Source organism: Ranitomeya imitator, chromosome 4 (genome assembly GCF_032444005.1).
Source record: "Ranitomeya imitator isolate aRanImi1 chromosome 4, aRanImi1.pri, whole genome shotgun sequence".
Lineage (NCBI taxonomy): Eukaryota > Metazoa > Chordata > Amphibia > Anura > Dendrobatidae > Ranitomeya > Ranitomeya imitator.
In genome coordinates, this window is record NC_091285.1 from 378557577 (window position 1) to 378582403 (window position 24827).

The 24827-nt window shown below is 41.1% G+C and overlaps 1 protein-coding gene across 1 annotated transcript in view; it reads left to right on the plus strand.

Annotated features, from left to right (window-relative positions):
* The window catches only part of GRM3 (glutamate metabotropic receptor 3), a 625324-nt gene that overhangs the window by 375835 nt on the left and 224662 nt on the right, over positions 1–24827 (plus strand). Inside the window, exon 2 of the mRNA XM_069765166.1 lies at positions 5172–5729. Coding sequence (XP_069621267.1) covers positions 5262–5729 — 468 coding nt within the window. The 5' untranslated portion in view covers positions 5172–5261. The remainder of the gene's footprint in view (positions 1–5171; positions 5730–24827) is intronic.

Here is a 24827-nt window from a genome sequence, read left to right on the forward strand (position 1 = left end):
TACAAATGTGTTTTAATTGAAATGCTCATGTAGAAAAAAGGCTTTTCTCCTGTACCATGGTGAGTTGCCTACCCCTATTATATCTCCAATCCCGATTCTGCCCTGGGTGAACTATTATGTCTTACATGATCAATCATTAATTTACAGATTCCAATATATGGTTAGCATCTTGGGCCATCAGCTAATCTGCAGGGTAACTCTCCTTACAGAAACATTTGATTTCATCAGACAATTATTTCAAAGATAATATTATATTATCCACTTAATTTAACCTAACTTTCTTACAATACAATAGCAAATAAAATCCCTGTGTGACCCACAGCATTTTACTTATGAACAAGATGGATACTAACTTAAATATTGAGTATACAGACGAGTAACACAATAATAATAAAATCTTTATTGTGTTGTCAAGATTAGGAGAAAGTTAGAAATAAGAACTGTCTAAGTGCCTTAATCCACCCCTGTCTCATAAGAAAAAGCTTTCTGTTAACTGGGAAACGATTCAGATTGTTTATCGCTTGCACAAAATACACTATTTGGGTTAAGTGAGGAAAAATGGCTTTCTGCTTTAATAACGCCAATATATTTGTGGTTACAAATTATTATTTATTCCTGCTCAGAGAATCCAAATGCTAATTACCACAAGTCCATCACTATTGGTGAGGCTTACACATGTAGTCTCATTATTTTTAATGGACCTATTTGTTTCAATATGTGACAATAAACAAGGACATTTTTCTAATTAAATCTCCAACTTCGATTATACCCGGCAGCAACTGCTGGTATCCACAGAAGTTATTGTTTGACCAGGCGAATTTGCTTAGTCTTAAATATGCTAATGCCCTCTGTAAATCCCCCAATCACTTGCAAAAATGCTGCAGCAGTGATTAGAGCTATCGTTATACATTGGCAACATGGTCGTTCTGTATACGCTTATTCTCTCTTATTTTGCAATGTATCATGTAACAATTATAATACATGTACACAAAATAGTGCTGCACAGTAAAAATTCTTTAAAAAATAAACGTGTTTATAGATCATTTTGAAAAGTGAATGAACAAAAGAAAAATCAAACCACTACTTGGTGTAACCAACCTTGCCTTAAAAACAGCACCAATTCTAGTAGGTACACCAGGACACAGTTAGTGAATAAACTCAGAAAGAAGGTTGTTCCACCATTACAGACAGTGTGTGGATGTAGATTTTTCTAAATCCTTCTGTTTTTCATTATCCTAGACAGATGTGATGACATTGAGATCTCTGTTGGGGCGATATCATTGCTTCAAGGACTTTTTCATCCTCTTTACTCTAAAGACAGTTCTCAATGATAAAAAGCTGTTTATTTGGGATCATTTTCCAGCTGCAGAATAAATTTGGAGTTAATCAGAAGCCTCCCTGATGATATTGTATGATGATAATTACCTGTCTGAATTTCTCAGCATTAAGGACACTATTAATCCTGTCCAGATGCATAACTCACTACTTGCTGAAATGATCCCAAAACTTAGAAGGAACCTCCACCATGCTTCACTGTTTCCTGCAGACACTCATTATTGTACTGCTCTCCAGCACTTCAGCAAACAAACTGCCTTTTGTTACAGCCAAAAAGTTAATTTCTAATAACAGTTTCATTAATCAGTCCAGCGTACTAGCCAGCTGCCTCTTTTCTGTATCCAAATTGCCATGTTTTCATGAAGCCCGCAGACCACATGCAGTCCCTGAGGCTGCAATCTGCAGCCCATGGACACCCGAGCTTTCAAAATGATCAGGGAGTCAGGTGGCCCACCATATTCTGATGCACACTCAATTGAAATGCATCCCAGCACAGAAAACCATTAGCTCCCTGCACTGCAATACTAATAGGAGCCACTGGCCAATCATAGGCCAGCAGCTGATGCCGGCATGCGTATTGCGATCAGCATATGACATCACTGCCATGCTTCGCCCTGGCTGTGGAGTAGGAAGAGGATGCAGTTTGCTGAGAGAGTTAGGTCAGGTGAGAAGAATCTTTTTTTTCTTTTTTTAAATGTGGACGACAAGAGCGGCATGATGAGGGACATTACTACAAGATGGGGGATCGTATTACAGGGAGGGAGACGTTATTACAAGGAGGAGAATATTATTACAGGATGGGGGATGTTATTTTAAGATGGAGAAAAGTATTGAGGACAGTATTATAAAGAGGGGACATTTTTATAGGAAGGGTAGCATTATTACAGGTTGGGGGACATTATTACAACATGAGGATCAGTATGGAAAACATTAATACAGGATGGGAGAAAATTATTACGGGATGGGGGGAATTATTCCAGAAAAGGGCCAGAATGGATGACATTAATACAGGAAGGGGGACATTTTTACAAGATGGGGGACATTATTACATGATTGAGGCAATAATTTAGGACGGAGCACATTATTACAGGAAGAGGACATTAATACAGGATAAGAGACATTATTACAAAATGGAGGATATTATTACAAGAAGGGGGTATTATTACAGGAAGGCTGTATTAGTACAGGATGGAGGTCATTACTGCAGGATGGGTGCCAGAATTTCTATATTTGGCCAGTTGTGTGGCAATGTTAATGAATGAGGCTAATTCAAGGACAAAAAAACATTGTACAAATGTAAAAACAAGTAAAATATGGAAAAATATATAAAAAAATATTTTGCTACTAAAAATGCTGCTTCATAATATGTAAAAGTAAATTAAACAAAAAAGATTGGCATTGCCACATCTGATAAGTCATAAGCTATAAAACTGTACAATAACCTATACAATAAATACCATTAAAAAATCTATGTCAAAAGTATGGCTTTTTGGCCTAAAATCTTTCATAGAAACCATTTACGGACAGACTTCTTTAAACAGTAAATGGCTATAGTTTGGTCTTACTGGTTGCTGCCAGTTTTGGCCTGATGGCACTGCTGGATATTTTCAAATTTGAAAGGCAAGTAAGAATGACGTGTCTTTCATCTCTTGCACTACATTTCTTTGTCTGACTATTTTGTCTATGGCTTTCAAAGTTGCCATTTCTTGGCATTTTTGCAGAAGAACTTGATCAGCACCTCTTGAAACCCCAGTCTGCTTTGAGATCTTTTCATGGAGGAGATCTTGGTGGTGCAACCTAACTATGATGTATCTTGTTGCTGTGCTCATTTTTTCCACAGTGTATGACCAGTGATATGAAACTGTCTTCCAAAATTTCACCTTGTAGCAGAGTTTAGCTGTTCCTCATCCAGTTTTAAGCCTCCTACACAACTGATTTTGTTCAGTTAGTGACTGTGTAACATTTTTCCTTATGTAGAGTAGCAAGCCGGTGAAAAGGAGATTTATAGACCATCTTATGCTCTCCTTGTATATTAAATATGCAAATTGTCTCTTTAAGTCCTCTTCTCTTCCTCAATTTGGAAACCTCCATATGAAAATTATGATCATTATCCCCCGTTTAGTATAATTGGTTCCTCATAGACCTGATTATAATCCTACAAAATCCCTGATTATTTCTAAGTGTATCTAGAAAAATGTTTTTGATTTTTTTTAAGGCAAATGATGGTCACAGCATATATTAATTTGATTGATATTTCTCTTTTGTTAATATAATTTGCATTTTGTTAATTAATATAACAGAAGCATACTAAGATTGCAGCATTTTTTTCATCGCTGCCTAAAAATTTTTGCACATGTGGGTAAAAATATTATTGTTTTGCACAAATATTCTTAATGGCAATAGTGGACTGGCTACTTTCCATTATTGGTGTTAAACGAATCTGTAACTTGTCAATTCATCTTCTGTATTTATCTGTTGACATTTGCCCCTTGACGCCTGTCCATCTGATGAGCGCAGTTTTTGTTTAATTGTAGTTCACCAAAGGAAATGGATGTAGCAGTCACATGTATTTATCACGTGACTATGATATCACATGGCCAAGTAGCATCAAGTTAATACAATGAACTTTTAGATTATAGCTTTAATTAGTGACAGAGCCAAATTTTTGAAATCTGACCAGTGTCACTTTATGTGGTAATAACTCTGGAACGCTTCAACAAATCCCAGTGATTTTGAGATTGTTTTTTCGTGACATATTGTACTTTATGATAATGGTAAATTTAGGTCAATATGTTTTGTGTTTATTTATAAAAAATATCAGAAATTTGAGAAAATTGTAAAAAAAAATTAGCAATTTTCAATCTTTGAATGATTATCCCTTTAATCCCGATAGTCATACCACAGCAAAACATTCATAAATACCATTTCCCTCATCTCTGCATTACATCAGCACCATTTATAAAATGTTCTTTTATTTTGTTAGAATTTTAGGTTTAAAAATGTAGCAGTAATTTTTCATTTTTTCAAGGAAAATTACAAAATTTATTTTTTGGGGACCTATCCATGTGTGAAGTGCCTTTAGGGGTCCCATATATTGGTAAAACCCCCAAAGTGATACCTTTTTAAAAACAGCACCCCCTGACATATTGAACACTGCAGTCAGGTAGTTTATTAACCCTTCAGGTGCTTTTCAGGAATTAATGCAAATTAATGCAAAGTGGCATGACAGAAATAAAAATGTGTATTTTTACCACCTAAATGCCTCTAACTTCTGAACAGATTACTACAGGTTTCAGACTCTAAGACCGCTATTTGGTCGTGAAATGCCATGGCAAACATCAGGACCACACAATCGTGATCTGAGGGCACCAACTGGGATAAAGAGGAAGCCCCCACACTCTGTTAACTAATTATAATGATGTAGTCACTATTGACAGCAGCATCTAAGGGGTTAAACAGATTTGGACGGTGCCAACACTGATCGTGGCTGATGCAGCAGCTATAGTGGACAGCCGACAGCTGCTGGATTTTCACCTGTATGGGGAGGCTATTCTCTTATATTGCAGGTCAGTTAAAAGATGTATTGGCTGTCATTAAGGGGTTAAAATCCAGCTTCTGGTAAGGTTGGCAACTCTTATAAGAGGTTACCTATTATGCTTTCTAATTTTCATTATTAAAAACGCAACAAAATTATCTATCACGTTCTCCAAGTATGTACAGTTGTACAGTATTTCTATATTATTTATATGTCTATGTTGTAAATGTAGGAAAAGTGCATGCTTAGATTGGCATAATGATTATATGTCGTAACAAATGTCTTCCTTGTATTCCCTTAGGAATGCGATGTTATTGCATCCATCTAAATGACTCTGACATGGAGGATATATAATTTGCAATCGCAGCTCCTACATTGAAAAGCAAAAATCATGAAGACTTTTCGCAGCCTTCAACTGGTTGTTTTGGCCTTATTTTCCAAAGGAGTTCTGCTTTCTTCAAGTGACCACAACTTTGTAAGGAAAGAGATCAAGTTTGAGGGAGATCTTGTTTTGGGAGGTCTGTTTCCAATAAAAGAAAAGGGCGCAGGATTAGAAGAATGTGGAAGGATTAATGAAGATCGAGGCATACAGCGCTTGGAAGCCATGTTGTTTGCAATTGATCATATTAACCGAGACAGTACACTTCTTCCTGGAGTAAAATTAGGTGTTCACATTTTGGATACCTGTTCAAGGGATACTTATGCACTGGAGCAATCCTTGGAATTTGTTAGGGCTTCATTGACAAAGGTGGATGAAGCAGAATATGTGTGTCCGGATGGTTCACTTGCTATTCAAGGGAACAGTCCATTACTTATTGCTGGAGTGATAGGTGGTTCATATAGCAGTGTATCTATACAGGTAAGCAACATATTATTGCTTTTATTTTGACTTAGAGTTACAGTATGTATTTTTGGCAAATTTTTGCGATTAGGTTTCATGAAATATGGTGAACTATTTGCATTTTATAGCCTCTGTGCTGCACTGTCTATGCTGTCTGCAGAATAACTTAACCGCGAACTTTTAAGTTCTTATTCGAAGATTTTTAAATTTTTATCTTCCATCTAATTTTATTTCAGCTGATATTTGTTGAGCTGATATTTGTGGTCATAAAAGGGTTTAATAAAGTGTCCAGAAATAAGATTACACACATGAGAAATTTATACTGGTGAATGAAGAAGAGTTGACTATAATGACCAACAATCAGATCTAAGTAAGAGGAAGAAGGTAGACCCACTTCAGAAACATACACCCAACATGTCTTTACCAAATGCCTTTGTCTGGTTAGTGTGGGGAGGAACCAGGTTATTTAATATGCAGTTGTCCAATCAAAGGATGTCCGGATGGCCAAAAACCTTGATCACAGCTGAAATGGTTTATCATAAAACATTACATGTGGTCTCGCCTGCAGCTGCACATAGTCAGTGTGTATAACTCATCACATTACAAAACATTGTGAAAGCACAGAGAGGCTGGCACCTGCAAGTTTGTTGTGTGACCCCTATATCATTCATAACGTCAGTCTAGTAAGTTTGTTTCAGCACCCAGATAGTCATAATGACCGCATTGTCATAGTCATCAGAAACATGATAGTGACTAAGTGCATTATATGAAAAACAAATCTATTAACAACAGCAGTTAACAACACAGCATATGCAATACTTTAAAGGAATCTGTCAGTAGAATCAACCCTCCTAAGCCATCTATATGGGCATGCAGGTCATAAGAAGCTGAATAATATGATATCTTGAGATCTGCGATCTGATATCTTATTCCAGAGAAATCCACATTTTTCTTATATGTAAATGAGCTGTTCAGAACTGTGGGCTGGAAACTGATCTAATGACGGACAATCTGCTGTCATAATCACACATAGCTCTGCAGTGAGATCGGAGCTAACACAGAACAGTTGAGCTAACAAATTACAGCACAAGTGAGCTTTGTCTGAATACAAACACCTGCAGCAACTCTTGTCCTTTCATAGTGCAGCACTACTGCAGAGCTACACCTGATTATAACCAACACAGTACAGCAGAGTTGAACTTTCTGTCTAAGTAGATGTCCACTGAGCCGGTGTGCAATGGCAGCCAATGGTCACGATGGTCTCGCCGGTCGGCAAGCCGTCCTCAGCAAAATAAAAAGGGAGAAGTTGTGGAAGTGATACAGAATCATCCAGTCTCAAAAAGCAATGTCCAGAACTCTGGTGCAACAGGAAGAAAACCTTGCCTCTACTGGAGCCTTTGATGATGATGATTACAGTTCTCCACAGTAATTCAGTACACTGAGGAAGCCACGCTGTGTGGCGATACACCTGGGGCTCTTCCCCTCCTCTATGATGTGACCGGGTGACCCATCTTCTTTGATTCCAACAGGTCTTATACAGCCTTATTTATTTGCTATTTCTTCTTCTTTCCCTCTGACTTGTGTTTATTATTTCCCTTTTACAAGGATATTTCCTTACTCCTTCCATTCTCAGGAATTATTATATTCCCTTTAAAGGGGTTCAATTATTTAGTCAGAGGATGTGTTTTCATAAAGTAGAGATACAAAAATCAGCTCACCATGTCTTTTATCTTGACCTCTTGTGTTATCACCAAACACCTGGCACGGACCAGGGTGAAGTAGCCACAATGAATCCAACAGAAAAGCAGGTGTGTCCAGCGAGTGGTGAAGATAAAAAATAACATTTAATGAAAATAAATAAAAAATATATCTATATATATGGTATCCAGCACTCAGTACACACTGGCTATAGAACCTAATGATCATCTACGCGTTTCGACCTGGTGGTCTTAGTCATGATCTAGTACGCGTAGTACTTTTTCAATTTTACGGATCAATTTGTGGAGCACCTGGGGGTTTAATTGCTCACTATGCATTTGGATCAGTTCCTTGGGGAGTCTAGTTTCCAAAATGGGGTCACTTGTGGGGAAGCTCCAATGTTTAGGCACACGGGCTCTCAAAATGCATGTAGAAGAGCCGCAGAGACACCATCACGTGTTTCTCAACGCAAGCATTAAATAGCCAGGTCTTTCACCGAGAAGGAACAACTACGGGAAGGGCAGCATCCAAAAAGGAAAACCACCTATGTCAAAACATGGTATCCATCCACAGACAGCTGTTTCGGGGTATTTGCCCCTCATCAATGTGGAGTAGGAAACTGGCTATTAAGAGCAGTGCCTAGTAAAAGGACTATAAACATAAGGATGATTGACCTTGGGGAGATCAAAACATCCAACACCGCGGAGATACCATCACGTGTTTCTCAGTGCAGTGATCCAGAACACTGCTCCCATCCCTTATGGGAAATATGCAAATGCATGTAGAAAAGCCGCGGAGATACCATCACGTGTTTCTCAACGCAAGCAATAAATAGCCAGGTCTTTCACCGGGAAGGAACAACCATGGGAAGGGCAGCATCCAAAAAGGAAAACCACCTATGCCAAAACATGGTATCCATCCACAGAGTGTTCTGGATCACTGCGTTGAGAAACACGTGATGGTGTCTCCGCGGTGTTGGATGTTTTGATCTCCCCGAGGTCATTCATCCTTATGTTTATTGGGCTCTCCAAATGCGACATGGTGTCCGCTAATGATTGGAGCTAATTTTCCATTCAAAAAGTCAAATGGCGCTCCTTCCCTTCCAAGCCTTGCTGTGCACCAAAACAGTGGATTACCCCCACATATAAGGTATTGGTGTACTCAGGAGAAATTGCCCAACAAATTTTGGGATCCATTTTATCCTGTTGCCCATGTGAAAATGAAAAAATTGAGGCTAAAAAATGTTTTGGTGAAAAAAAAAGTACTTTTCAATTTTACGGATCAATTTGTGAAGCACGTGGGGGTTCAATTGCTCACTATGCATTTACATAAGTTCCTTGGAGGTCTAGTTTCCAAAATGGGTTTCAGCGTATTCAGGACAAATTGGACAACAACTTTTGGGGTCCACTTTCTCCTTTTACCCTTGGAAAAATAAAATAATTGTTGCTAAAAGATCATTTTTGTGACCAAAAAGTTAAATGTTCATTTTTTTCCTTCCACTTTGCTTCTGCTGCTGTAAAACACCTGAAGGGTTAATACATTTTTTGAATGTGGTTTTGAGCACTTTAAGCTGTGCAGTTTTTAGAATGGTGTCACTTTGGGGTATTTTGAGCCATATAAACCCCTCAAACTGATTTCAAATGTGAGGTGGTGCCTAAACAAATGGTTTTGTAAATGTTGTTGTAAAAATGAGAAATTGCTGGTCAACTTTTAACCCTTATAACTTCCTAACCCCCAAAAAGTTTCAAATTTGTGCTGATGTAACGAAGATATGTGGGAAATGTTACTTATTAACTATTTTCTGTCGCATAACTCTCTGGTTTAACAGAATAAAAATTCAAAATTTGAAAATTGTGACATTTTCTAAATTTTCTAAAAATTTCCAATTTTTTCACAAATAAACGCAAAAATGATTGACCTAAATTTACCACTAACATGAATATGTCACGAAAAAACAATCTCAGAATCACTAGGATCCATTGAAGCATTCCTGAGTTATTACCTCATAAAGGGACACTGGTCAGAATTGCAAAAAATGGCCAGGTCATGAAGGGGTTAATTGTTTTTAAATCACCCTTTGTTTAGCTTGTTAAATTTTGAATAAAGATAATTTTGTTAAATGTTGTGTTAGGGGTCGAGTTCCCACCTCTGCACATGGGAATCTCGGGCCATCTCCGCTGCGGTCTCCCATTCTTCTGCCGCAGTGGAGCCTGCTCAGCGGAGACATCAGTCCCAGCGTCTCGCTCAGTCTGACTCTGTACAAAGAGTTACTGCTGCTTTTCCTGCTTCTGCCATTGAAGTCAGTGCTGGGCAGCGGCGAGCAGACGCTTCTGGGACTAAGTCCTGCTTTTCTTGTTCTGAGCATGCCCAGAGTAAGATCTCTCAGTGGAGATCAAAGGACACATGTTCAGATACTGCAGCTAAAGCCATTGGTGTTTCAGGAGGGTCCTGTAGGTGATCAGGCTCTGTGGCAGCCTCTCATTGGTCCTTCTTGGAAGGTCCTGTACGTGCTGCAACTATTTAAGGCTCCCATGGCTGCACGGCCATGCGCTAGTATCTTTCTATGTTATGTACTTTGCGCCAGTGTGGTCATGTAAGTTTGTGTTCAGGGACCCGGCTGAAATAAGCCCCTAGAATGCTGGCATCTTCGGCGAGGAGATTCTGTGTGTATGTATTCAGGGACCTGGCTGAAATAAGCCCCTAGAATGCTGGCACCTCCGGCGAGGAGTTTTGTGTACATGCATTGACCACTGACTGCTCTCAGTTGGGTAGTTAGCCTGCGCCTCTGTGAAGTCTAACAAGGCACAGTGCTTTGCTTTCACGGCTACTCTGTGAAATAACAGAGTTAGTTCATACCGCCATATAGTTCTGCCGTTTGCTAGCAGCAGGTTCTCCTGCACGGTGGACCCCAGGCTGCGAACGCATCGATTTCAATAGAACATCTATCTTTACTCGGTGCGTTTCGCTAGCCCTAACATGTTGTATATTCAGTGTTGATCCTTGCCTTTACACGTTACTCTCTTTCTTGTTTGCTCATATTTCTTTATCGTGTGGTCAGTGATCCCTGTCTACCACTGCTCTTGTTATCTTTATCAATATTCTGGTCTAAACTTTGTGCTGGTGCCATCCTGGCTGCAGACAGCACTTTCGCACATTGATCTCCAGGCAGTCTTCATGACTCAGATGGCAGCTCATGCACAAATTGACCTTCCAGTGGTCTTCAGTAAAATGGCAGCTGTGGCGGCACATGCACACATTGAAATCTTGGTTCGTCATTGAACCGAGATGTAAATATGCACATGCGCTGACACTGATGCCATTTTCCTGGAGACTGCCAGGAGATAAATATGCTCAAGTGTTGCCGCCACTAAGACAGCATCAGTGCAAAGTTTAAACCAGGAGGATGGTGAAGACAACAAGAGCAGCTGAGAGACCAAGGTAGAGCCGAAGACCCTGACCCGCAGTCCTGCTTTGATGCCCGAAGCTATGATTATAACGAAACTTCAAGCCCTGGTTACACAATATCCAAAAAACGGATTTGTTCACCACAGGTATCATTTTAACTAGTATCACAGCGCCAATACGGCCATATATGTACTTTACTTAGCAAAATTCCGCTGACAGGTTCTCTTTAAACAGTAGTAACTTCAACATAAATATATGCATAGAAAAATAATGATAATAAAAAAATGTATAAAAAACATACAGTATACCAAAAATTGAGTGTTATGCTAACACAGTGCCATAAAATTGTTGACAATAAAATTATTTGAAAAAACAGAGTGCTCATTGTGCAAATAAAGATAACTTAATATGTAAATGTAGACTATATGGTGAAAATATGAAACCAAAATTTATACTGTAGTGCGCACAGTGCAATGTGAGAAAATGTGAGCTGGGTGCAAGGTGACTAGGGTGCAGGTGTGAGCAGAGCGCAAAAGTGAAGAGAGCAAAAAGACATTGAGGAGCAGCTGACACATGATAGGGTAGAAAAGTTAAAAAAACGTACTTGGATATACTTGTCCATGATCTTTATAGTCAACTCTGCTTTTTACTTACCTTGATTTGTTAATGTATGTTTCTTCTGTATACATAATCTTATTTCTGGGCACTAGCGCCTTATCAACTCTTTTAATAATCTGCAAGTGTTTTTTATATATTGCAAATGTTTGACTATGTATTACTATTAAGCATGGATAAGATATGGTTGGATATATTCAGGGTCACTCACCTATTTCTTTTCTTATCTTTGTCGACTGATTTGGCTTTTTAATGCTACTTTATTATTCACCATAAAGAAACCATATATATTGTTTTAGCTTGAATCAGTTGTGTCCTGCATATTTTTTTTCTCACATCTCAGCATGTTATGCTGTACACAATACAGCACAAATGTATAATATGCAATGAAACCCAATTTCAAAACGTGTTTTTTCCACCAAGAGTACGCATGTTAGTAAAATGCCCCAAATGGTGTCCCTATTCTTTAAAGCAATATAAAGAATTTTTTTTTTACATTTTCCATCATAAATCTTTTATTCAATAAAGTTAGTTCATGTATTCATAAAAATTAGTTCAGTAATATGGAAGCTCTATTGCAAGTTTCACTAATATATTATTAAAAATGTGAAGGTATCATCCAGTGTTAAACCCAACCAACTTATGATATGAATGATACATTGACTCATATTTTTATTTCTTTTGACAGGCTACTCAATGTTAATGGGTTATTCCCATTTTAAGAAATGGGTATTGTTGGATAGTGTTTCTAAATGCAAGAAATTTTGCAATATACTGCTTATTAATAACTTCAACCCCAAGCCTGTTTTCACCTTCCTGACCAAGCCATTTTTTTCTATTCTAACTAGTGTCACACTATGAGTTTTTGACTCTGGAATGCTTCAACATATCCCAGTGACAGATGATGGACCTGAGTGAGGGCTTGCTTTTTTTTGTAGATTGAGTTGAAGCTTTTATTGGGAACATTTTACATAATATTTAGGATCACGTTTATCCAGCGCTATACATCTGGGTTTCCATCTGAATCTCCAAATGATGTGATTCAGATTAAACCCACCAAGGGATCCATTCACTATAATGAGGCAACAGATACACTGCACTCCATTTGGCTTCTGTTCAGTGGTGTCCTTCTTTTCAGTGGTACACAAAGATATGGCATACCGCATTTTTATGCACGCTCAAAAAGACAGACATGGCCGTATCATAAGCCAGAAAGTGTCCACATTGCCTCAATCTGCCTCAATATAGGGAATATTCCATTGAGGGTTCTGTCTGAATCACGTATTTCAGAGATTTACACGGAATCCCAGGTGTAAGTCCTCTGCGCAGAGCGCAGGATAAATGTGAGTCGAGACTTACTGCGATCTCTGGGCGGCAGAATGAACAAATTAAAAGCAGGTTAAGAATTGTTTTTATTTACTTTTTTATGCCATTCATCGTGCTGTATAAGTGGTAAGACAGATTTATTGTTTGGGTCAGTGCGATTGCAGCGATATCAGATTTATATCTTGTTTTTATGTTTGGCTACTATCACACATTAAAAGATGGGTTTTTTTGCAAAATCTTGGCATCGCCATATTTTGAGAGCTATAATTTTTCTAGATTTCTGCCGTTAGAGTCATGGGAGGGCTTGTTTTTTGAGTTGGCGTTTTTATTACAAGTTTTGGGCACATAACATTTTTTAATCCCTTTTATTTTCTGACTTTTGGAAGGCAGAATGAACAAAAGCTAGCAATTCAGGAATTGTTCTTTGGGGATTCATTTTACGCCGTTCAACGTGTGATAAAAGTGATAAGAGAGCTTTATCCTTCGGGTCAGTACAATTAAAGCGATATCACATTTATATAATTTTTTGCCACTTTTGCACAATAAAAATTATTTTATAGAAAAAAAATTGTGTGATGCCGATGGGCATGGACCCACTGCATCAAGGGCCGGGATTACCTAGGAGGGGCATAACAATGTGACTACATAGTTACATAGTTATTAAGGTTGAAGGAAGACTATAAGTCCATCTAGTTCAACCCATAGCCTAACCTAACATGCCCTAACATGTTGATCCAGAGGAAGGCAAAAAAAACCCATGTGGCAAAGAGTAAGCTCCACATTGGGGAAAAAAATTCCTTCCCGACTCCACATACGGCAATCAGACTAGTTCCCTGGATCAACACCCTATCAAGGAATCTAGTGTATATACCCTGTAACATTATAATTTTCCAGAAAGGTATCCAGTCCCCTCTTAAATTTAAGCAATGAATCACTCATTACAACATCATACGGCAGAGAGTTCCATAGTCTCACTGCTCTTACAGTAAAAAATCTGCATCTGTTATTATGCTTAAACCTTTTTTCCTCCAAACGCAGAGGATGCCCCCTTGTCCCTGTTTCAGGTCTATGATTAAAAAGATCATCAGAAAGGTCTTTGTACTGTCCCCTCATATATTTATACATTAAAATAAGATCACCCCTTAGTCTTCGTTTTTTCCAAACTAAATAGCCCCAAGTGTAATAACCTATCTTGGTATTGCAGACCCCCCAGTCCTCTTATAACCTTGGTCGCTCTTCTCTGCACCCGCTCTAGTTCAGCTATGTTATTCTTATACACCGGAGACCAGAACTGTGCACAGTATTCTAAGTGTGGTCGAACTAGTGACTTGTATAGAGGTAAAATTATGTTCTCCTCATGAGCATCTATGCCTCTTTTAATGCATCCCATTATTTTATTTGCCTTTGTAGCAGCTGCCTGACACTGGCCACTGAATATGAGTTTGTCATCCACCTATACACCCAGTTCTTTTTCATTGACTGTTTTGCCCAGAGTTTTAGAATTAAGCACATAATTATACATCTTATTACTTCTACCCAAGTGCATGACCTTACATTTATCCCCATTAAAGCTCATTTGCCATTTATCAGCCCAAGCTTCTAGTTTACATAAATCATCCTGTAATATAAAATTGTCCTCCTCTGTATTGATTACCCTGCAGAGTTTAGTGTCATCTGCAAATATTGAAATTCTACTTTGAATGCCCCCTACAAGGTCATTAATAAATATGTTAAAAAGAAGAGGGCCCAATACTGACCCCTGTGGTACCCCACTGCTAACCGCTACCCAGTTTGAGTGTGCTCCATTAATAACCACCCTTTGTTTCCTATCCCTGAGCCAGCTCTCAACCCACTTACACATATTTTCCCCTATCCCCATTATTCTCATTTTATGTATCAACCTTTTGTGTGGCACCGTATCAAAAGCTTTTGAAAAGTCCATATACACTACATCCACTGGGTTCCCTTGGTCCAATCCGGAACTTACCTCTTCATAGAAACTGATCAAATTAGTCTGACATGAACGGTCCCTAGTAAACCCGTGCTGATACTGGGTCATGAGGTTATTCCTCTTCAGATACTCCAGTATAGCATCCCTTAGAATGCCCTCCAGGATTTTACCCACAGTAGAGGTTAAGCTTACTGGCCTATAATTTCCGAGTTCAGTTTTTGTCCTCTTTTTGAATATTGGCACCACATTTGCTATACGCCAGTCCTGTGGTACAGACCCTGTTATTATGCAATCTTTAAAGATTAAAAATAATGGTCTATCAATGACTCTACTTAATTCCTGCAGTACTCGGGGGTGTATCCCATCCGGGCCCGGAGATTTGTCAATTTTAGTAATTTTTAGACGCCGCCGCACTTCCTGCTGGGTTAAGCAGGTGACATTTAATTGGGAATTTTTATCACTAGTCATTTTGTCTGCCATGGGATTTTCTTGTGTAAATACTGATGAAAAAAAGTAATCTAGCATATTGGCTTTTTCCTCATCCTCATCCACCATTTCACCCAGACTATTTTTAAGGGGGCCAACATTATAATTTTTTAGTTTCTTACTATTTATGTAGTTAAAGAATATTTTAGGATTATTTTTACTCTCTCTGGCAATGAATCTCTCTGTCTCAATCTGTGCTGCCTTGATTTGCTTTTTACAGAATTTATTTAATTTTTGTATTTATTTAATGCCTCCTCACTACCTACTTCCTTTAATTCTCTAAATGCTTTCTTTTTGTCACTTATTGCGCACCTTACAGCTCTATTTAGCCATATTGGTTTCCTCCTATTTCTAGTATGTTTATTCCCATACGGTATATACTGTGCACAGGTCCTATCCAGGATGCTAATAAATGTATCCTATTTTCTTTGTGTATTTTTGTGTCTCAGGATATCGTCCCAGTTAATTGCACCAAGATCCTCTCTCATCCGTTGGAAATTTGCCCTCCTGAAGTTTAGTGTCCTTGTAACCCCTCTATTACACATCTTTTTAAAGGATACATGAAAACTTATTATTTTGTGATCGCTATTTCCCAAGTGACCCCCAACCCTTATATTTGCTATGCGGTCTGGCCTGTTGGTTAATATTAGGTCTAGCAGTGCCCCCCTTCTTGTTGGGTCCTGAACCAGTTGTGAAAGGTAATTGTCTCTCATAGTTGTCAAAAAAACGATTACCTTTGCTGGAACTGCAGGTTTCTGTTCCCCAATCTACTTCAGGGTAGTTTAAGTCCCCCGTAATAATGACTTCCCCTTGAGTCGCAGCTTCATCTATTTGCTTTACGAGGATATTCTCCATTGCTTTTTGGAGATTTATAACAAACCCCTATCAGTAATTTATTATTTTTTCCCCCTCCCCTTATCTCCACCCACAGGGATTCTACATTTTCATTAAATTCACCTATATTATCACGCAGAATGGGTTTTAAGGACGATTTTACATATAAACACACCCCACCCCCTCGCTTATCTGTATGGTCATTTCTGAACAGGCTATAGCCCTGCAAGTTAACAGCCCAGTCATGGCTCTCATCCAGCCATGTTTCACATATCCCCACCATGTCATAATTATGCTCCGACAACATTAGTTCTAATTCGTCCATTTTGTTGGCGAGGCTTCTGGCATTAGTATACATGCACTTGATGTTCCTCTCTGTACCTCTATTTCTTAAATTATTAACTGTTCTAACACCCCCCCATGCCACCGCCACCCCCAACTTCCTTATTTGTGCCCAGGTCTCTATCTGCACTATCTTCCCCTCCTATAAAATAAATACCCTCCCCCCAATTCCTACTTTAAACACTCCTCCAACCTTCTAGCCATTTTCTCCCCCAGCACAGCTGCACCTTCCCCATTAAGATGCAGCCCGTCCCTAGGGTAGAGCCTGTAGCCAAAAGAGAAGTTGGCCCAGTTCTGCAGGAACCCAAACCCCTCCTTCCTACATCAATTCTTGAGCCACTTATTAACCTCCCTAATCTCCCGTTGCCTATCTGGCGTGGCATGTGGTACAGGCAGTATTTCAGAAAATACCACGTTGGAGGTCCTTGCTTTCAGCTTGTGGCCTAATTCCCTGAAATCATCTTTAAGGACCTTCCACCTACCTCTAACTTTGTCATTTGTGCCAATGTGCACCATGACCGCTGGGTCCTCACCAGCCCATCCCAGTAATCTGTCCACCCGATCAGCAATATGTCGGACTCGAGCGCCAGGTAGGCAGCACACTGTTCGACGATCCCTGTCTTTGTGACAGATTGCCCTATCTGTTCCCCTAATAATTGAGTCTCCCACTACCAGCACCTGTCTGGCCTGCCCTGCTCTCCTATTTCCCTCCTTACTGGAGCAGTCACTCCTCCGGCTTTCAGAGGACATGCCTGGCTGCAGCAGTGCTACCCCTGTACTGGCACCCCCCTCATCTGCCAACTTAGCAAACTTATTGGGGTGTTCCAGATCAGGACTAGCCTCCCTGGCACTCTTCCATCTACCCCGCTTCCTAACTTTCACCCAGCTTGCTACTTCATCATCCTGCAGCTCCATCCTACCATCCCCCCCTCATCTATCCCATTGAGTGTCTGCTGTTGTGAATTCTGTGGCTGAATTCACTCCTGTGGTCACAAGTGGTACTGCAGCTTCTGAGCTTCCTCCCTCAGGTGTTCTGGTGAGCTCGTTAACTGCTTCATTACTTAACTCCGCCTGATGCTGCTATCCTTGCTCCTTGTCAATGTTTCAGTGTTGGATCTGAGCTTCTCCTGATTGTTCCTGTGACCTGCTGCTCTGTATAGCTAAGTGCTTGTTGCTTTTTTGTTGCTTTTTTTCTGTCCAGCTTGTCTTTTGTTTTGCTGGAAGCTCTGAGACGCAAAGGGTGTACCGCCGTGCCGTTAGTTCGGCACGGTGGGTTTTTTTTGCCCCCTTTGCGTGGTTTTGCTTTAGGGTTTTTTGTAGACTGCAAAGTTCGCTTTACTGTCCTCGCTCTGTCCTAGAATATCGGGCCCCACTTTGCTGAATCTATTTCATCCCTACGTTTTGTCTTTTCATCTTACTCACAGTCATTATATGTGGGGGGCTGCCTTTTCCTTTGGGGAATTTCTCTGGGGCAAGTCAGGCCTATTTTTCTATCTTCAGGCTAGCTAGTTTCTTAGGCTGTGCCGAGTTGCCTAGGTAGTTGTTAGGCGCAATCCACAGCCGCTTTTAGTTGTGTTTAGGATAGGATCAGGTGTGCAGTCTACAGAGTTTCCACGTCTCAGAGCTCGTTCTTGTATTTTTGGGTATTTGTCAGATCACTGTGTGCGCTCTGATCGCTAAGCACACTGTGTTTCTGGATTGCCTTCATAACACCTGTCATTAGCAAACATAACAGTACAAGGAGCCAAAACTAATGATTCTCAAAAGAGGGAAAGAAAAAGTTCTGACATCATTTTTTTTTTTTTTTTCTGCTCTGTGTTCACTTTTTTTTTTTCCCCTAGACATTTGGGTGATTCTGGACACAGGTGTGGACATGGATATTCAGGGTCTGTGCTCTTCAATGGATAATCTCGTTATAAATGTACAAAAAATTCAAGATACTATTGATCAGAAATCTATGTTAGAACCAAGAATTCCTATTCCTGATTTGTTTTTTGGAGATAGAACTAAGTTTCTAAGTTTCAAAAATAATTGTAAGCTATTTCTGGCCTAGAAACCTCATTCTTCTGGTAATCCTATTCAACAGGTTTTAATTATTATTTCTTTTTTGCGCGGCGACCCTCAAGACTGGGCATTTTCTCTTGCGCCAGGAGACCCTGCATTGAGTAGTGTCGATGCGTTTTTCCTGGCGCTCGGATTGCTGTACGATGAGCCTAATTCAGTGGATCAGGCTGAGAAAAATTTGTTAACTTTGTGCCAGGGTCAGGATGATATAGAAGTATATTGTCAGAAATTTAGGAAATGGTCAGTACTCACTCAGTGGAATGAATCTGCGCTGGCAGCTTTGTTCAGAAAGGGTCTCTCTGAGGCTCTTAAGGATGTCATGGTGGGATTTCCTATGCCTGCTGGTTTGAATGAGTCTTTGTCTTTGGCCATTCAGATCGGTCGACGCTTGCGCGAGCGTAAATCTGTGCACCATTTGGCGATACTGCCTGAGGTTAAACCTGAGCCTATGCAGTGCGATAGGACTATGACTAGAGTTGAACGGCAGGAATACAGACGTCTGAATGGTCTGTGTTTCTACTGTGGTGATTCCACTCATGCTATTTCTGATTGTCCTAAGCGCACTAAGCGGTCCGCTAGGTCTGCCGTCATTGGTACTGTACAGTCCAAATTCCTTCTGTCCATTACCTTGATATGCTCTTTGTCGTCGTTTTCTGTCATGGCGTTTGTGGATTCGGGCGCTGATGGATTTGGATTATGCTAAACGTTGTGGGTTTTTCTTGGAGCCTTTGCGGTGTCCTATTCCATTGAGAGGAATTGATGCTACACCTTTGGCCAAGAATAAACCTCAATACTGGGCCCAGCTGACCATGTGCATGGCTCCTGCACATCAGGAAGTTATTCGCTTTCTGGTGTTGCATAATCTGCATGATGTGGTCGTGTTGGGGTTGCCATGGCTACAAACCCATAATCCAGTATTGGATTGGAATTCCATGTCGGTATCCAGCTGGGGTTGTCAGGGGGTACATGGTGATGTTCCATTTTTGTCGATTTCGTCATCCACCCCTTCTGAGGTCCCAGAGTTCTTGTCTGATTATCAGGATGTATTTGAAGAGCCCAAGTCCGATGTTCTACCTCCGCATAGGGATTGTGATTGTGCTATCAATTTGATTCCTGGTAGTAAATTCCCTAAAGGTCGATTATTTAATTTATCCGTGCCCGAACACGCCGCTATGCGCAGTTATGTGAAGGAATCCCTGGAGAAGGGACATATTCGCCCATCGTCATCACCACTGGGAGCAGGGTTCTTCTTTGTAGCCAAGAAGGATGGTTCGCTGAGACCGTGTATTGATTACCGCCTTCTTAATAAGATCACTGTTAAATTTCAGTATCCCTTGCCATTGTTATCTGACTTGTTTGCTCGGATTAAGGGGGCTAGTTGGTTCACTAAGATAGATCTTCGTGGTGCGTATAATCTGGTGAGAATCAGGCAAGGAGATGAATGGAAAACTGCATTCAATACGCCCGAGGGTCATTTTGAGTATCTAGTGATGCCGTTCGGACTTGCCAATGCTCCATCTGTGTTTCAGTCTTTTATGCATGACATCTTCCGTGAGTATCTGGATAAATTCCTGATTGTTTACTTGGATGACATTTTGATCTTCTCAGATGATTGGGAGTCTCATGTGAAGCAGGTCAGAATGGTTTTTCAGGTCCTGCGTGCTAACTCTTTGTTTGTGAAGGGATCAAAGTGTCTCTTCGGTGTGCAGAAAGTTTCATTTTTGGGGTTCATCTTTACCCCTTCTACTATCGAGATGGATCCAGTTAAGGTCCAAGCCATCCAGGATTGGATTCAGCCGACATCTCTGAAAAGTCTGCAAAAGTTCCTGGGCTTTGCTAATTTTTATCGTCGCTTCATCTGTAATTTTTCTAGCATTGCCAAACCATTGACCGATTTGACCAAGAAGGGTGCTGATTTGGTTAATTGGTCTTTTGCTGCTGTGGAAGCTTTTCAGGAGTTGAAGCGTCGTTTTTGTTCTGCCCCTGTGTTGTGTCAGCCAGATGTTTCTCTTCCGTTCCAGGTCGAGGTTGATGCTTCTGAGATTGGAGCAGGGGTGGTTTTGTCACAGAGAGGTTCTGATTGCTCAGTGATGAAACCATGTGCTTTCTTTTCCAGGAAGTTTTCGCCCGCTGAGCGTAATTATGATGTGGGCAATCGAGAGTTGCTGGCCATGAAGTGGGCATTCGAGGAGTGGCGTCATTGGCTTGAAGAAGCTAAGCATCGCGTGGTGGTATTGACTGATCATAAGAACTTGACTTATCTCGAGTCTGCCAAGCGCTTGAATCCTAGACAGGCCGTTGGTCGTTATTTTTTGCCCGCTTCGACTTTGTGATTTCGTACCTTCCGGGCTCTAAAAATGTGAAGGCGGATGCTCTGTCTAGGAGTTTTGTGCCCGACTCTCCGGGTTTATCTGAGCCAGCGGGTATCCTCAAGGAAGGAGTCATTGTGTCTGCCATCTCCCCTGATTTGCGGCGGGTGCTGCAAAAATTTCAGGCGAATAAACCTGATCGTTGTCCAGCAGAGAAACTGTTCGTCCCTGATAGGTGGACTAATAAACTTATCTCTGAACTTCATTGTTCGGTGTTGGCTGGTCATCCTGGAATCTTTGGTACCAGAGAGTTAGTGGCTAGATCCTTCTGGTGGCCATCTCTGTCACGGGATGTACGTACTTTTGTGCAGTCCTGTGGGATTTGTGCTAGGGCTAAGCCCTGCTGTTCTCGTGCCAGTAGGTTGCTTTTGCCCTTGCCGGTCCCAAAGAGGCCTTGGACACATATTTCGATGGATTTCATTTCTGACCTTCCCGTTTCTCAAAAGATGTCAGTCATTTGGGTGGTCTGTGATTGCTTTTCTAAAATGGTCCATCTGGTGCCCTTGGCTAAATTGCCTTCCTCCTCTGATTTGGTACCTTTGTTCTTTCAGCATGTGGTTCGGTTGCATGGCATTCCTGAGAATATTGTTTCTGACAGAGGTTCCCAGTTTGTTTCAAGGTTTTGGCGAGCCTTTTGTGGTAGGATGGGCATTGACCTATCCTTTTCCTCGGCTTTCCATCCTCAGACTAATGGCCAGACCGAACGAACCAATCAGACCTTGGAAACATATCTGAGATGTTTTGTTTCTGCTGACCAGGATGATTGGGTGTCCTTTTTGCCGTTGGCTGAGTTCGCCCTTAATAATCGGGCCAGCTCGGCTGCCTTGGTTTCTCCATTTTTTTGCAATTCTGGGTTCCATCCTCGTTTCTCTTCAGGACAGGTTGAGTCTTCGGACTGTCCTGGTGTGGATTCTGTGGTGGATAGGTTGCAGCAGATCTGGACTCAGGTAGTGGACAATTTGATCTTGTCCCAGGAGAAAGCTCAACTTTTCGCTAATCGCAGACGCCGTGTGGGTCCCCGACTTCTTGTTGGGGATCTGGTTTGGTTATCTTCTCGTCATATTCCTATGAAGGTTTCCTCTCCTAAATTTAAACCTCGTTTTATTGGTCCGTATAGGATTTCTGAGGTTCTCAATCCTGTGTCTTTTCGTTTGACCCTCCCAGACTCCTTTTCCATACATAATGTATTCCATAGGTCGTTGTTGCGGTGATACGTGGCACCTATGGTTCCATCTGTTGAGCCTCCTGCCCCGGTTTTGGTGGAGGGGGAATTGGAGTATATTGTGGAGAAGATTTTGGATTCTCGTGTTTCTAGACGGAAACTCCAGTATCTGGTTAAATGGAAGGGTTATGCTCAGGAAGATAATTCCTGGGTTTTTGCCTCTGATGTTCATGCTTCCGATCTTGTTCGTGCCTTTCATGCGGCTCATCCTGGTCGGCCTGGGGGCTCTGGTGAGGGTTCGGTGACCCCTCCTCAAGGGGGGGGTACTGTTGTGAATTCTGTGGCTGAATTCACTCCTGTGGTCACAAGTGGTACTGCAGCTTCTGAGCTTCCTCCCTCAGGTATTCTGGTGAGCTCGTTAACTGCTTCATTACTTAACTCCGCCTGATGCTGCTATCCTTGCTCCTTGTCAATGTTTCAGTGTTGGATCTGAGCTTCTCCTGATTGTTCCTGTGACCTGCTGCTCTGTATAGCTAAGTGCTTGTTGCTTTTTTGTTGCTTTTTTTCTGTCCAGCTTGTCTTTTGTTTTGCTGGAAGCTCTGAGACGCAAAGGGTGTACCGCCGTGCCGTTAGTTCGGCACGGTGGGTTTTTTTTGCCCCCTTTGCGTGGTTTTGCTTTAGGGTTTTTTGTAGACTGCAAAGTTCGCTTTACTGTCCTCGCTCTGTCCTAGAATATCGGGCCCCACTTTGCTGAATCTATTTCATCCCTACGTTTTGTCTTTTCATCTTACTCACAGTCATTATATGTGGGGGGCTGCCTTTTCCTTTGGGGAATTTCTCTGGGGCAAGTCAGGCCTATTTTTCTATCTTCAGGCTAGCTAGTTTCTTAGGCTGTGCCGAGTTGCCTAGGTAGTTGTTAGGCGAAATCCACAGCCGCTTTTAGTTGTGTTTAGGATAGGATCAGGTGTGCAGTCTACAGAGTTTCCACGTCTCAGAGCTCGTTCTTGTATTTTTGGGTATTTGTCAGATCACTGTGTGCGCTCTGATCGCTAAGCACACTGTGTTTCTGGATTGCCTTCATAACACCTGTCATTAGCAAACATAAGAGTCTGCTCCGTGAGCAGAAGACTCCTATCCATATTGTCTATGGATCTCAGTGTTGCCAGCTGCACATTTAGATTCAGAATCTGGGTTTCCAAATGCACAACTTGCTCACATCTCGCACAGCAGTATGCACCTTCGATCGGCTGCTCAAGGATTGCATACATGTGGCAAGACGCGCACTGGATGGCATTAACAATAGTGGAGCACATTTCCTAATGGGGATTGCACCAGACAGAAAAGTTAAATAAAAAATAAATACAAAGTATTAATAAAAAACAGACAGCAATTCAGTAATTCCTCCCTTGGAAACTCCCTGACTCCAAAGTCACTGAATCACAAGTCACACTTACCGCCGTCCACACTTACGCTCAGGCCACACTCAACTCGCTCACACTCGCTCTGCTGAAGATTTATAGATTTTTTTTCTCTAGTTCCCTTAACAGCAATCCACCTTGCTGTTCAAATGCACTTCCAAAAAGGACTTGAGCCCCAAACAGCTGCCCCTTATAAACCCTTAATTATAAGCCCCCACCCTAAGCTATCCCCTTATGAATATAGCTACCCCCAATTCAGCAACTCACACCAATTCACACAGGTATTTGTTAAAGGCTTTCCAAATACCTCTTTACTGAATCACAAGTCACACTTACCGCCATTCACACTTACGCTCAGCTCACACTCGCTATGCTGAAGATTTATAGATTTTTTTTTACTCTAGTTCCCTTAACAGCAATCCACCTTGCTGTTCAAATGCAGCCTCTGATAGTAAAGATAGGCTTGGCCACAAGTAGCCACCAGATGCCACTGCAAGGCAGTCCCGTGGTCTGCAGCAGCAGACCAGAGGCACAGTATGAGCTACAGAGCAGCGAAATAGAGGCGAACTCAGGTGGTAAACTTAGTCAAGGTCAGGAGCGGACAGGCAGGACTGGAAAACTAGCCGAGTCAGTGACAGGAAGCAAAGTATTGCAGAAAGCATAAACGTACACTAACAGGGTAGGAACCAACGTTTGGGTGAGGAATGGTAGCAGGTGCTGTCAATTATGGGCCATGGTGTACACGAGTTAAGTTCCTGCAGAGAGCAGGAATGCCCCCTTATAGCTACATGGGCAGCACGGTGGCGCAGTGGTTAGCACTGCAGTCTTGCAGCGCTGGAGTCATGGGTTCTAATCCCACCCAGGACAACATCTGCAAAGAGTTTGTGTGTTCTCTCCGTGTTTGCGTGGGTTTCCTCCGGGTACTCCGGTTTCCTCCCACATTCCAAAGACATACTGATAGGGAATGTAGATTGTGAGCCCCATTGGGGACAGCGATGATAATGTATGCAAACTGTAAAGCGCTGCGGAATATGTTAGCGCTAAATAAAGATTTATTTATTTTATTTACATGAAAGCCACATGCAGGTGCAGCATCGCTGCATGAAAGATACTCAGTGGGATTGCCAGACTTGAGGAGAAACTGTACGGTAAGCAGAGCAGCGCTGGAGAGGCCTATGATTCACTGTCATGACAAATTGATTTTGCATCACTATATTCTGATATTCTGAGAGCTATAACTTTTTTAATTCTCCCACAGAGAAGCTGTGTTGTGGCTTATTTTTTGCAGAACAAGATGATGTTTTCAGCTACACCTTTTTTATTTCTGTTCAAATTTTTGATCACATTTTATTCCACTTTTTGTTAGGCAGTATGATGAAAAAGCACAGTTTTTTGCCACTTTCTAATTTATTTATTTTACAGTGTTTACTGAAAGATTTAACTAGT